Source organism: Choloepus didactylus, chromosome 7 (assembly GCF_015220235.1).
Source record: "Choloepus didactylus isolate mChoDid1 chromosome 7, mChoDid1.pri, whole genome shotgun sequence".
Taxonomy (NCBI): Eukaryota; Metazoa; Chordata; class Mammalia; order Pilosa; family Megalonychidae; genus Choloepus; species Choloepus didactylus.
The window spans coordinates 39,345,895-39,360,451 of record NC_051313.1 but is presented as its reverse complement, the minus strand read 5'-3'; the positions used below and the strand labels follow the sequence as shown (position 1 = coordinate 39,360,451).

General features: G+C 36.2%; 1 protein-coding gene across 2 annotated transcripts in view; it reads left to right on the top strand.

Moving 5' to 3' along the window:
* Positions 1 to 13,867, top strand: part of RPF2 (ribosome production factor 2 homolog) — a 53,563-nt gene extending 39,696 nt beyond the window's left edge. For both annotated transcript variants that reach the window (XM_037844304.1, XM_037844305.1), the window contains 3 exons: positions 86 to 188; positions 12,592 to 12,736; positions 13,540 to 13,867. In XM_037844304.1, coding sequence (XP_037700232.1) covers positions 86 to 188; positions 12,592 to 12,736; positions 13,540 to 13,722 — 431 coding nt within the window. In that variant the 3' untranslated portion in view covers positions 13,723 to 13,867. The remainder of the gene's footprint in view (positions 1 to 85; positions 189 to 12,591; positions 12,737 to 13,539) is intronic.
* The last annotated feature ends 690 nt before the right edge of the window (positions 13,868 to 14,557 follow it).

Genomic DNA, 14,557 nt, shown 5'->3' with positions numbered 1-14,557 from the left:
CAAAACTAAGAATGCTGCTCCTTGTGAATTTTTAAAGTTTATTGGTCTTTTTTTTTTTTTTTCACAACTTACTATGTGCTTTTAGATTTCTTCAGAGGCCCCACAGTATCAAATATTCGCCTGGCTGGTTTAGAGTACGTTCTGCACTTCACTGCACTGAATGGAAGGATTTACTTTCGAAGCTATAAGTAAGTGCATCTCTTAGCATGTTTTTGTTAATCCTCAGGGTTAGCATTTTAGTGTGACTGTTTTATAGAGGTCAAACCTAGAATTGGTGTCAGGTTAAAAGTTTGTTCAGTTTGCAGAATAGTGGTGGCACTCGCTCCAGGCCTATCCTCAATTCTTTTGTTCCCCTGCTACCCTCTGCCTCTGAAACCCCACTTTTCCAGGGCCCAGGAGCATCTAATGCTGCACTCCCTCTGAGCCTTGAATGTTTATTCCATCTTGACTCTCCCTTGTTTTGTGTACATTTCCTTATTTTTCTTAACTAGATTTAGAGCACTAAGCCACCAGTCTTAGGCCAGCCAAAGCAGATTTCAAAACCCTGGGCTGAAAAATGGAGTCTGAAGGGAACAAGAAGATTCAGTGTCTAGACTCATTTTACCCTCTTTCTCTAGTCTAGGCCCTCTAACTCATACCTCCATGTATAAATTCTAATAAATTTTTTTTTTTTTTTAAGCTTAATGACATGCTACAATTGTGCATTTTGAGATATGACTGTTTTCTTTTTTAAAATAGTGTTGGCTCTGGCTAATATAGTCCACACTGTCCTAGAGAGTACATTGCTTCCTACACACTGCCTTTCTTTGTACAGTGAATTCAGACTTATAGACACATTTTAAGCTGTGGTGGGGCAGTGCAGCCTATGAGCTGACATCTCAGTGTGGATGGTGTTGTCTGTACAGTAGTAGTGCTTGGTGTGCAGCCAGTTGTGGACTTCAGGATTTCATACATGTTTTTAAATTGTGTTTATTTCTTCACATTGGAATGCATGGTTGACCAGCTCAAATCCAGTGAGCATACAAATGAGACTGAATATTCTCCTCTTTTGGCAATTAATGATTTGTATCTTTGTATCTATTGTATTAAATCAGAGATACTTGTTCTTTTCATAATAAAAGAAGAAGTACCACCACTTCTGCTTTTCAGTTTTCTTCTCATTAAAAATAATAATAAAAAGTAAAATGCAATAAAGTATCTAACTGAAGACAAGATGTAATTAGGGATTTTATAATCATTTTAGCTAGTTGAGTTTGAGATATCTTTAAGGCTGTTATTTGCATTTCCACACGTGGTTTTGTGGCTTCCAAAAACATTCCATAAAGTAAGTGATTCTTGTTTAGAGAACAAGAAATAAAAAATGAAAAACAACTACCACTGACATAAAAAAATTATGTATGAAAACTTATGTTAAACATAGAAACCCTGGGTATACAAAGGAGCTAAAAATATAAAGATAAAAATCTTTGAAGATGAGAACTGAATAATAGCAAGAGTAGTCTAAAATTCATTTCATAGTGAACAATTTCAAACAAAGTACTGTTTTGTATCAGAACTTATATTTAGTGAAAAGAAATGAATTTATAGAGAAAGAGGCAAATAAATGCAGAAAGACCAAAACAAAATGGACAGAAAACTAGCAAATTAGATTCAGAACAAGGATAAATCGGCAGTGTACCTGCTACATTGACCTCTATTTGCTTTAAGAATGTGATTGCTGGAATCACATTTCGGTTAGCATGGCATTTCCCATAATGAAAAGTTTTTTGAATTTTTAAAATCAGATAGACAAGTATAAAAAATTTACACAGCTGCTCCATATGTGCTCTACAATGCTCTTGTTATTGATTTGAAGTAGGAAATAGGCAGTGAGGTTGAGAACAAATTGCTGTAGGGAAAAGAAAGGGGGGGATTACTTAGCATTTAGGGGCTGTGCCATACTTCAGGGGTGGGGGGGTGAGCATCACTTCTGCCTCTCAGTTAGACTCAGCTGTGTGGTGTGGGCACATCACTTCTCAGGGCTTGTTTCTTCCTCTGCAAAGCAGCGATTCCATATATAATCTTTTCCCTCTGGTATCTGAGTCGATAGTTCTACTTTATAAGGTGCAGTGTGTGCCTATAGCTGGGAACATGCCAGAAGAGATTCTGAACTAAAGTGGCTCCTCAAGCATTCTCAGACACTGCACCGTAAGTACCCTTGCCCTCTTTCTTGATTACTGCAGATTAGACCTTAAGCAGTTTATCTGTCAGTGGTGATTATTAATATACAGACACATTATTTGTGAACATTAATAAGGCTTATTAGATGATTTTGAGCATCTTGGATAAAAGAAACACTGACCATGAAATTTTATTAATATAACTTTGACCTGAACTTTTAGGGGAATAAATTTTCATGTTATTGACCTCTTCTGCACATACTATAATAAATTCCTCATATATGAGTGGCTATTTGTAGTCCTTGGAGAACTTTATCCTCTATATGGTCAAGCCATTGCTATGAAGCCAAAAATCTTTAGTAACTGCCATGTATGCCTTTGCTGTGGCATTGGTTAGGTTTTATGGGGAGAAATATGCAGTACAGAAGTGATTAATGTACCTTAAAAAGCAAACACAGTGTTCCAGGCAAAGAGTTTAATGAAATGTCAGCAGAAGAGATGGGTATGGGAGGGAGGAAAGCAGGAAATTAGTCTGAACAAGAGTTTTAATGCCAACATTTTGCAAGTATTAGGCAAATAACTTAAAAATATATGGTAGAAATTAGCCTCTTAATGTACCTGCCAGCCTGAGCACATCTGAGAGGGAGGACACCCCATATCTTGTACCATTCATTCTTGCAGATTCTTCGCTTGATTTAGAGCTTAAAGGAAAAAGAACAAAACATAACTCCTTGAGGTCAAGATCTTAGCTGAAGATGAGGCATAGGGAGAGTTTTCTCTTTAGAAAAAAGTACAATGTGCATGATAGAATGAAGGTGAAGGAAATGGTTTTAATTTTTCTTTTAATGACTGAATGTCTTAATGGTCTCTTCATTTTGCTTACCCCAGACCCCGAATCTATTTATAAATTCTCTATTTCCATAGAGAACATTAATGAATTAAAACTGGTCACTGAACAACTTAAAAAGTACATTCCTTCTATGAGAGTAAACAGGTTAGATTATTTTTTAAAGGATTAGCAATTGGTAGATTTAATTTATCATTAAAGAAGAGCAAACCCATTAGCATGAAGAATGTACTATAAACTTTACAAAAGAAATCTGATCATATTTCAGATATTGAACTCAGAACTCTTTGGCCTATAGGTACTATTTGAATTTGTGAGAAAACAACAGGATGGAAGTAGTTATTTATTTTCTTGTAGGGAAGAGACGAGATTTATCATATGATTAAATATTGATAGGTCATTGTTTGGATGTATTTTCTCCTAAGTAATTTTAAACCTGGAAGAGAAATTATAATCTCAGTTTTTTAGATTTTAGATTTCACTGTTAAAAGTTTAATAAAGGAAAAGGATGGTAGATGTATCACCAGAAATTATGTGTAGAGAAATGAAAACTGGAGATTTTCTAATATTTCTATCATTTTGATCTGCTGGTAAACTAAGAGATCTCAACACATATTCTTAGAATAGCAACATGAGTAGTCAAATGTAGTTATTCTGAAATAATGATATGTACCACTTAGAAAATTACTTTTTTAGGAGGACACTTGTATAAAAAAAGGAAGCTTTAGAGCAGTTTTGGCTACATACAGTGGTACTTGGGGTGATCTGAACCATCAGCCATGAAATGAGCTATTCTGGATTGTCAGGTTTTTCAGTTAGCTGAAAATTAGCATGTTGAATGCTAGAAAATCTTTCAGTTGTAATTTTTATATACAATTTCATGAATTTTTACTGAAAATCTTTTCTTGATCTATATGAGATCATCATTATAAATATCAGTGTTGGAGGTAATTAAAATGTAGATGCAAATGCAGAAGTACTGATACAGTCAAACCCAGGTTCCCTGCCCTGTGCACATTACAACCAGTCTGTGATACCATGGTTTCAAAAGGGAGAAAGTTTATTGCTCCCCAAGGCAAGGAGAACAGATGGCCTGTCAGCCTAAACTCTGTCTCCTCCAGTCTAAGAAGTTTAGTGTTTTTATGGATTCAAACAAGTGGAGGTGAAGTTGTTACCATTAGGAAGTACAAACTGCTATTTACAAAGTGTAAAGGAGGAGAGCTAATTAAATTAACCATTACAATAACAAGTATAAACAACTGTGGTACCATGTAAAGGAGTGGAAAGTAAGCATTCTAATAGCAAGTATAAACAATTATAGTTTATATTAAGCTAAAATATAGTATATAATGTATAGTTTATAGTATATAAATATAGTATACAATTTATACTAAGCTAAAATAACCATTACAATAACACATAGAAACACTAGTCAGCAATTAGTTCTTCCATCTTAATAAACATTAGGGGGTTGTCTTTGTGATCATAGGACTCTAAAGTTGTAAAACAGGGTAAGGGGTACAAGGGATGCCAGTTAGGAGATTTTTACAATCACAAGATAAAGGTTATATAGTTACACAATCATTAGCAAAGATCAGGGCATCTGGGTTACAATTCAGTGGGTTTCATTAATTTCACAGGTATTTCCTTTTGTTTATTCTACAATATACTAAAGTAAAAAAGTAAAAAAAAAAAATGATTCAGTCATCCTAATTATTTCTTAATTATTAATTTCTTGTTACAGTAAATGTGATAAGACAGAGTCAGATAGTCACCATTCCCATATGGGTCTTTGAATTAGCTTTTAGGGAAGATGCCCTGATAGCAGCCAACTTTAGCTTCTAAAAATATTTTCCTCTACAGTGGGACCAAGATGTGTATTCTCATAGCTCTATTCTCCTAGAACCGCTATGAAAAGAGGGGTCTATGGGCTCTCAGTTAGGCTCTCCTTTTCCCTGTGCTTGCCTCTTGCAAATCCCTTTCTAATATTCACTTTATCTGTTAATGTTAGTGTTCCTGAAGACTGGCATTCTGGGGCTGGTTGCCAGCGATCCTTGGCTGCTCTGTACCTGGCAAGGCAATGATGGCATCTTCTGGTCTCTCACTTCTCTTCCAGTTTCCATTGATGTACCATTGTCTGAATTTCATTCTGCTTACAAAGGACTCCAATGATAGGATTAAGACTCCTCCTGATTGAGGATTGGTCACACCTTAACTGAAGTAACCTTATCAAAAAGGTCCTACTTAACAGTGATTCTCACCCATAGGAATGGATTAGGTTTAAGAGCATGTTTTTATAGGGTACATACAGCTTCAGGGCACCAAAATTAGCATAGCTTTTTTGTTGATGTTATTTAATACTTTTGCTCTTTACATATCCTAGGTTTGGCTTTTTGGCCTTGTTCAATTATGTATGAATTACTATATCTGTTACAGAACATCTATTATTATGACTCTCTTGCAACCAGTAAACATGCCTCCTGCAGGTGGACTGTATTGGTTGCCCATCTACATGTGATGGAGCCTAAAGGGCAGTAATGGGCTTTTTCTAATTATTATTCTTTTTGTAATAGGGAATTTGTAAGTTTACAGAAAAATCATGCAGAAATCCCACAGAGTTCCCATACACCCACCCCCATTAATCACTGTTTTGCGTTTGTGTGGTACATTTGTGACAATTGATGAAAGAATATTATAATTATTCTATTAGCTATAGTCCATTATTTACATTAGGGTTAAGTGTTTATTTTGTACAGTCCTATGGTTGTTTTTAAATTTTTATTCTAGTAACATACAACTTAAAATTTCCCCTTTTAACCACATTCAGATATATAATTCAGTGATCTTAATTACATTCATAGTGTTGTGCTACCATCACCACTACCTATTACCAAAACTTTTCCATCAACCCAAACAAATTCTGTACCAGTTAAGCATTAACATCCTATTCCCTAACCCTACCTCAGCCCCTGGCAACCTGTATTCTGACTCTGAATTTGCTTTTTCTAATTATTTCATATCAGTGAGTTCATCGAGTATTTGTCTTTTTGCGTCTGGTTTATCTCATTCAACATGTCTTCAAGTTTCACCCATATTGTCTCATTCATTCCTTTAAAAAAAAAAATTTTTTTTTATTGTGAAACACAACATATACAGAAAAGTGATAAATTTCAAAATACAATTTAGTAGGTAGTTATCGAGCAAATTTCAAAGTATAGTATGGGTTACAGTTCTGCAGTTTCAGGTATTTCCCTCTGGCTGTTTAATACACTAGAAACTAAAAAGAAATAAATGTCTATAATAATTCAGTAGTCATCATTATTTGTCAATCCTAACTTCTCTGTTACAACTCCTCCCTCATTTGATCATTTTCTCAGTCTTCAGAACTTCATTCCTTTTTAAGGCTGAATAATATTCCATTTTATGTATTTACAGTATTTTGTTTTATCCATCCATCTGTCGATGGACACTTGGGTTGCTTGCATCTCTTGGCAGTCGTGTATAATGCTGTTACGAGCATAGGTGGGCCAAAAAAATATGTTCGAATTTCTGCTTTTAATTCCTTTGGGTGTATAATAAATTAGAAGTGGAATTGCTGGGTCATATGGTAATTCTATACTTAACTTTCTGAGGAACCACCAAACTGTTTTCCATAGCTGCTGTACTAATTTACTTCCCACCAACAATGAACGAGTGTTTCTATTTCCCCACCTCCTCTCCAACACTAGTGTTTTTGTTTGTTTTGTTTGTTTTCGTTTTTTAAACAGGAGCCATTCTAGTGAATATGAAATGGTTATTTTATTTTGGTTTTGATTTGCATTTCCCTAATGGCTAATGATAATGAGCTTTTTTTTTTTTCAAGTGCTTTTTGGCTACTTGAATATCTTCTTAGGGAAATTGTCCATTCAGGTCTTTTGTCCATTTTTTAATTGGGCTGTTTGTCTTTTGGTTGTTGAGTTGTAGGACTTCTTTATAAATTCTGTATATTAAACCCTTAAGTGATATGTAGTTTCCAAATATTCCTCCCATTCTGTAGATTGTCTTTTTTTTTCAGTTTTTTTTTTATTGTGGTTGTTCACATACCATACAATTAGCCAGTGATCCAAAGTGTACAATCAGTTGCCCCCAGTACCATCATACAGCTGTGCATCTATCACCTCAATTAATATTTGTTCAATTTTTAGAACATTTTCATTACTTCAGAAAAGAAATAAAGACAAAGAAGAAAAAAAGAGAGAGAGAGAAAAGGAAACTCACATCCTCCCATATCCCTAACCAACCCCCGTCCATTGTTGACTCATAGTATTAGTATAGTACATTTGTTACTGTTTATGAAAGAACATTGAAATACTACTAACTGTAGTATATAGTTTGCAATAGGTATATATTTTTCTAAATACCCCTCTATTAATGACTTCTAGTTGTACTGTCATACATTTATTCTGGTTCATGAAAGAGATTTCTAATATTTGTACAATTAGTCTCGGACATTGCCCACCACAAGGTTTACTGTTTTATACATTCCCATCTTTCAAATTCCAACTTTCTATCTGGTGACAAAATGACTCTGAGCTTCACCTTTCCATCACATTCACGCACCATTCAGCACTGTTAGTTATTCTCACAACGTGCTACCGTCACCTCTTCATTTCCAGATATTTAAGTTCATCCTGTTTGAACGTTCTGCTCATATTAAGAGAGGCAAAAGAAAAAAGAAACAAACAAACAAAAAAAAAAAACATGACAGCTAGGAAGCAGCAAAAGGAAAGATAACCTTAGATCAAAGTAGAATAAAGAGACAACACCACCAATGCCAAGAGTCTCACAACTCTCCACTATGCCCCCCTCTTATCTGCATTTAACTTGGTATATTGCCTTTGTTAGATTAAAGGAAGCCTGATACAATGATTCTGTTAATTATAGTCTCTAGTTTACATTGATTGTATTTTTCCCCCAATACCTCCCTATTTTTAACACCTTGCAAGGTTGACATTCGTTTGTTCTCCCTTGTGAAAAAACATATTTGTACATTTTATCACAATTGTTGAACACTCTAGGTTTCACTGAGTTATACAGTCCCAGTCTTTATCTTTCCTCTTTTCTTCTGGTGTCCCACATGCTCCTCATCTTCCTCTTTCAACCATATTGATAGTTATCTTTGTTCAGTGTACTTACATTGCTGTGCTATCATCACCCAAAATTGTGTTCCAAACCTCTCACTCCTGTCTTTTTCTATCATGCTGTAGTGCTCCCTTTAGTATTTCCTGTAGGGCAGGTATCTTGTTCACAAACTCTCTCATTGTCTGTTTGTCAGATAATATTTTGAACTGTCCTCATATCTGAAGGACAGTTTTGCAGGATGTAGGATTCTTGGTTGGCAGTTTTTCTCTTTCAGTATCTTAAATATATCACACCACTTCCTTCTTGCCTCCATGGTTTCTGCTGAGAAATCTGCACATAGTCTTATCAAACGTCCTCTGTATGTGATGGATTGCTTTTCTCTTGCTGCTTTCAGGATTCTCTCTTTGTCTTTGGCATTTGATAATCTGACTATTAAGTGTCTTGGCATAGGCCTATTCAGATCTATTGTGTTTGGGGTATGCTGCATTTCTTGGATCTGTAATTTTATATCTTTCATAAGAGATGGGAATTTTTCATGATTATTTCCTCTATTTTTGCTTCTGCCCCTTTTCCCTTCTCTTCTCCTTCTGGGACACGCGTGATATGTACATTCTTGTATTTCGTTTCATCCTTAAGTTCCTGGAGACGTTGCTCATATTTTTCCATTCTTTTCTCTATCTGTTCTTTTGTATGTAGGCTTTCAGGTGCCTTGTTCACCAGTTCCTGAGTGTTTTCCTCTGACTCTTGAGATCTGTTATTGTATGTTTTCATTGTATCTTTCATCTCTTGTGTTGTGCCTTTCATTTCCATAGATTCTGCCAGTTGTTTTTTCAAACGTTCAATTTCTGCCTTATGTACACCCAGTGTTTTCTTTATAGTCTTTATCTCTTTTGCCATATTTTCTCTAAACTTTTTGAATTGATTTAGCATTAGTTATTTAAATTCCTGTATCTCAGTTGAAGTGTAAGTTTATTCCTTTGACTGGGCCATAACTTTGTTTTTCTTAGTGTAGATTGTAGTTTTCTGTTGTTTAGGCATTTGGCCTCCTTGGCCACCCCAATCAGGTTTTCCCCTTCTCGGAGGAAAGGCTGCTGGCATCTGGGGTTCCTCCGTCACGTGGAAGGCAGATGGCAATGTCTGCTGGTCCTTCTCTGCTGGGCTCAGCTTCTGGTTTCTGTGGCTTTCTCTAAAATGTCTCTGGGCTTGTCTCTAAGCATCTCTGAGCTCTCTCAGTTTCATCTATTTTATCTTCTCAAGGGAAAAAATGGAAGTTGGTCATGTTGCCCAGAACTCAGAAGCTTCCCTGGATGCATTCAGGAGCTGCTCTGAATGGTGGTCAGTTCAGAGCACAACATGGAAATAGTCTGCCACTGTAGATTGTCTTTTTACGTGCATGGTGAAGTCCTTTGATGCACAAAAGTTTTTAATTTTGAGGAGGTCCCATTTATCTATTTTTTCTTTTGTTGGTCATGCTTTTGGTGTAAGGTCTAAGGAACTACTGCCTAACACAAGGTCCTCAAGAGGCTTCCCCATGTTTTCTTCTATTAGTTTTGTAGACCTGGCTCTTGTATTTACATCTCTGATCCATTTTGAGTTAGTTTTGTATACAATGTGAGTTGGAATCACCCTTCATTCTTTTCATAGGGATACCAGTTTTACTAGCACCATTTGTAGAAGAGACTATTCTTTCCCTGTTGAGTGAACTTAGCACCCTTGTCAAAACTCAGTTGGCCATTTGTGATGGTTTGTTTCTGAATTCTCAGTTCAGTTCCATCGATCTGTATGTTTGTTCTTTTGCCATTACCATGCTGTTTTGACCACTGTGGCTTTATAATAAGTTTTTTTTTTTTTTTTTTTTTTTTTAAATCATCATTTTATTGAGATATATTCACATACCACGCAGTCATACAAAACAAATTGTACTTTCGATTGTTTACAGTACCATTACATAGTTGTACATTCATCACCTAAATCAATCCCTGACACCTTCATTAGCACACACACAAAAATAACAAGAATAATAATTAGAGTGAAAAAGAGCAATTGAAGTAAAAAAGAACACTGGGTACCTTTGTCTGTTTGTTTGCTTCCCCTACTTTTCTACACATCCATCCATAAACTAGACAAAGTGGAGTTTGGTCCTTATGGCATTCCCAATCCCACTGTCACCCCTCATAAGCTACATTTTTATACAACTGTCTTCGAGATTCATGGGTTCTGGGTTGTAGTTTAATAGTTTCAGGTATCCACCACCAGCTACCCCAATTCTTTAGAACCTAAAAAAGGTTGTCTAAAGTGTGCGTAAGAGTGCCCACCAGAGTGATCTCTCGGCTCGTTTTGGAATCTCTCTGCCACTGAAGCTTATTTCATTTCCTTTCACATCCCCCTTTTGGTCAAGAAGATGTTCTCCATCCCACGATGCCGGGTCTACATTCCTCCCCGGGAGTCATATTCCACGTTGCCAGGGAGATTCACTTCCCTGGGTGTCTGATCCCACGTAGGGGGGAGGGCAGTGATTTCACCTTTCAAGTTGGCTTAGCCAGAGAGAGAGGGCCACATCTGAGCAACAAAGAGGCATTCAGGAGGAGACTCTTAGGCACAAATACAGGGAGGCCTAGCCTCTCCTTTGCAGCAACCGTCTATAATAAGTTTTTAAATTGGGAAGTGTGAGTTCTTCAGCTTCATTCTTTTAAAGATGGTTTTGGCTTTTCGAGACCCCTTACCCTTCCATACATTTAATAATTGGCCTTTCCATTTCTGCAAAGAAAACTCTTGGAATGTTGATTGGAATTGTGTTGATTTTGTAAATCATTTTAGGTAGAATTGACATCATGATAATATTCAGTTTTCCAGTCCATGAGCATGGACTGTCCTTCCATTTATTTGAGTCTTTGATTTCTTTTACCAGTGTTTTGTAGTTTTTTGTGTTTAAGTCTTTTTATATCCTTGGATAAATTTATTTTCTAATTATTTCATTCTCTTATTTGCTATTGTAAATGGAATTTTTTGCTTAGTTACCTCTTTTGATTGTTCATTTCTGGTGAATAGAAACACCACTGGATTTTGCGTATTTATCTTGTACCCAACCACTTTGCTCAATTCGTTTATTAACTTTAGTAGTTTTCATGTAGATTTTTGGGGATTTTCTATGTAGAATCATGTCTTCTATAAATAGAGAAAGTTTTACTTCTTCCTTTTCAATTTGGATGCCTATTATTTCTTTTTCTTGCCTAATTGCTCTGGCTAGAACTTCCAGTACAATGTTGAATAATAGTGGGCATTTTTGTTTTGGGATTGGAGCAGTGGCCTTCCTTAGAGCCAGCCCTCAGCAATTTGAAGTAGCCGATCAAGAGCGGTGAGCAGCAATCAGACCACACACCCAGGATTTTTGGAGGGCTAGGTCTTTATATCCCACTCTTACTAGCAAGCTGCAGTAGGAGCCGGGACTGCAGACCCATTGCTGCCTTCCAGGGAACCAGGAAATTGCGGGATGGTAGCCACTGCATGGAGGGTGGAATTCACCAATATTTACTTGGATTTACTCACTTCTTCCTCCGGCTTTTCCTTGGATACTCTACTGTGTTTCACTAGGCTCGGAGTTTCAAATTAGTTGATTCAGAAAGTTCTCGACAGTTCAATAGTTGTTTTGGTGGATGGACTGATTCCTGGAACTACTATTACAACTCTGCTGTCTTCCCACAGTCCTCTTGGTAATGCGCTTTTGCACACTCACTCTGTTCCCTGGTATTTGCTGCTCTCTTGGGTATTCCTTACTGTGTTTTCCTCTTCTTTCTCTTCTCGCATGTCACTTATTGTTTCTCCCACACTCCAGCTTTTGTGTGTAAAAGCCAGTCTTTTGTAAGCATTGCTATTCAGTCAGCCGTTTTTTCCATGTGGTGACCTAGCTATTGTAACAAATTGGATGTAGTTTTCAGGTCTTTCAGTTGTTCTTATAGTGTTTATGAAAAGAATTTGCACAGTCTGCCCCCTTCTCCTCTACTTCCAAGATTCAGAGCTCTTTTGGACATAGGGTATACAGAAAATTGTGATCTTGTTACAATAAGATTTTTAAATTCATTCCAGTTTACGTAGATCAGTAAACGTAAATGCTATACTGAAAAGTTTGATTGATTTACCTCCCACATTCTTAGAGAAACAGAAAGATTTGTTAATCACGTAAATCCGTAAGTAAGAGAAAGAAGTCAAATCAAAGGTTTTCACTTCTTTTCTGAGAATTTTCTCTCACTTCCTGTTTCTCAACAACCTTGTGTAATTTTATTTCTTATTTTTAAAAATAAGTGAACCAAAGAATACACGTAACCTAACTGTATAAAGTATAAAGAACTTTAGCCTTTCTAAATAGCTTATGTCATTTTAATGTAACTGTAATTTTCTTGAATTAAAAATAATTGGGGGAGATTTATAAAAGCCAAAGCAACATTTCTTTTTGCCTGTTTCATAAAGGTTGCTGTTGAAGAAATCTGGTTGCAGAACACCACGGATTGAATTGGAAGAGATGGGACCCTCATTGGATCTGGTTCTGAGGAGGACACACCTGGCATCAGATGACCTTTATAAGTTAGCTATGAAAATGCCCAAAGCCCTCAAGGTACATGACTTGACAGATTTGTGCCATATTATTTGTATATTCCATTCTTTCCAAAAGGATTTTTGGCATATTTCATTAAAGGACAAACATAATGAGATCAGTAAAATAAATAAAACTATTCTCCCAGGGCCACGGAAAGCAAGAAGAAACAAATAAGCTAACCTTTCTAAAGGATGATAACAGAGTTGGAGAAACCGGGCATCAGAGTTGGCTGAGAGCTTTTTGGTAGCCATGATTACCAGTTTTCAGCACAAAGGAGAAAACAAAATTACCTCAACTTTTTCTTATTCAAAATTTTAAAAACAGTAATGAGACTTATTTGGGGCTTGGCAGAGACTGGGGATTTAGAGCATAGAGTGTGTGTAAACCATACTTGCATGAAGTGTATTTTGGCTTTTGAGGAATTTTTTTAGAAACAAGTAGAAATGGCATCTCTGAAATGCCATTGAAGATTAAAATGATAGTCTGATTTCCTTAAGCTAAACACTGGAAATTCTTTCCATGCATTTCAGTGGTTAGTGTAGTCCATAGCCTCGTTTCTTAAAATCTGGGAATTGTTAGAAATGCAAAATCTCAGGCCCTACCCTAGACCTGTTGAATTAGAACCTGCATTTTTAGAAGATCCCCATGTAATTTGTATGCATGTTTAAGTTTGAGAAGAAAGGTCTATATGGGCTGTAGGTTCTATAACTTTGAAAGGGTGCTAATTAATGGAAATTGTTAGTAAGAGAGTTGTTATAGAGTAGATTTTTTCCAGTTCAACACAGTAGAGACCATTAAATATATATGTTCTTGTTTCATAGCCAAGGAAGAAGAAAAATATCTCTCAGGATACTTTTGGTACAACTTACGGAAGGATTCATATGCAGAAGCAAGACCTAAGCAAACTACAAACCAGGAAGATGAAGGGGTTGAAGAAACGACCTGCAGAAAGGATACTAGTAGAAGATCAGGAGAATAAATCAAAGAGAATTAAAAAAATTTGATGGAACTTAACCAACAACTACAGTTTTATTGTATTCTATTTATGTAAGAGAATTATTAAGCATCGATTAGTTTTATTAAGCATCATTCAGAATTTCTTTAACAAGATCTTACTCTTTATTTTAATAAAATGACAGTTTACCTAAACTATATATTGTATATGTTACTGTGAACCGTAATGTATTCATACTAAGTTTAAAGTAAGACTCCTACTTGAGCCATTACACCCTCATGTGCCATTTTCCTTCTATAATATGATTTTCTCCCCACCGGAAGCTCTCCTGTCTCATTATGTGTGTGAGTGGGGAGGGCTCTCCAGAATAACCAATGATGTTTTTAGATAAAGGGAGAGAGTAGAAAATAGAAAGAGCTATCTACTCACTCAGTAGCTACCTGAAATGTTAACCCCATCTCCCAACAACTGATTTTTATTTTACTAATATTTTTCCTAAAATCCTACCAGTTATAGAGATTCTTTTGAGGTTTTAAGCTCTTTTCTTAAAACATAGGTCTCTGAAAGGATGTCTACTTACTAGTGATTATTTTAAGAGATTCTAGTAAGTGGAGCTCTATCTCCCCACCCCCTTCTTGGAGGGAAAGGAAGTTTTTATAGGGATAGAAGTGAGAAAGGAGAGAACAGGTGAGTTTAAAGCACTTTAGGGTAGTTAAAGGTTACATGAAGGCCCTGGGTGTTTGCACACACAGTAAGAATAAGCCAAAGCCAAATTGCTTGTTTCAACATTTTCTTGAAGACTGGCCTGGGGCCTAGGAAAATGGGAAGAAGCTTTCTACTTCCTCTTTCTAACATTGCATACATGTTCCCCCAGAATGGAGAAT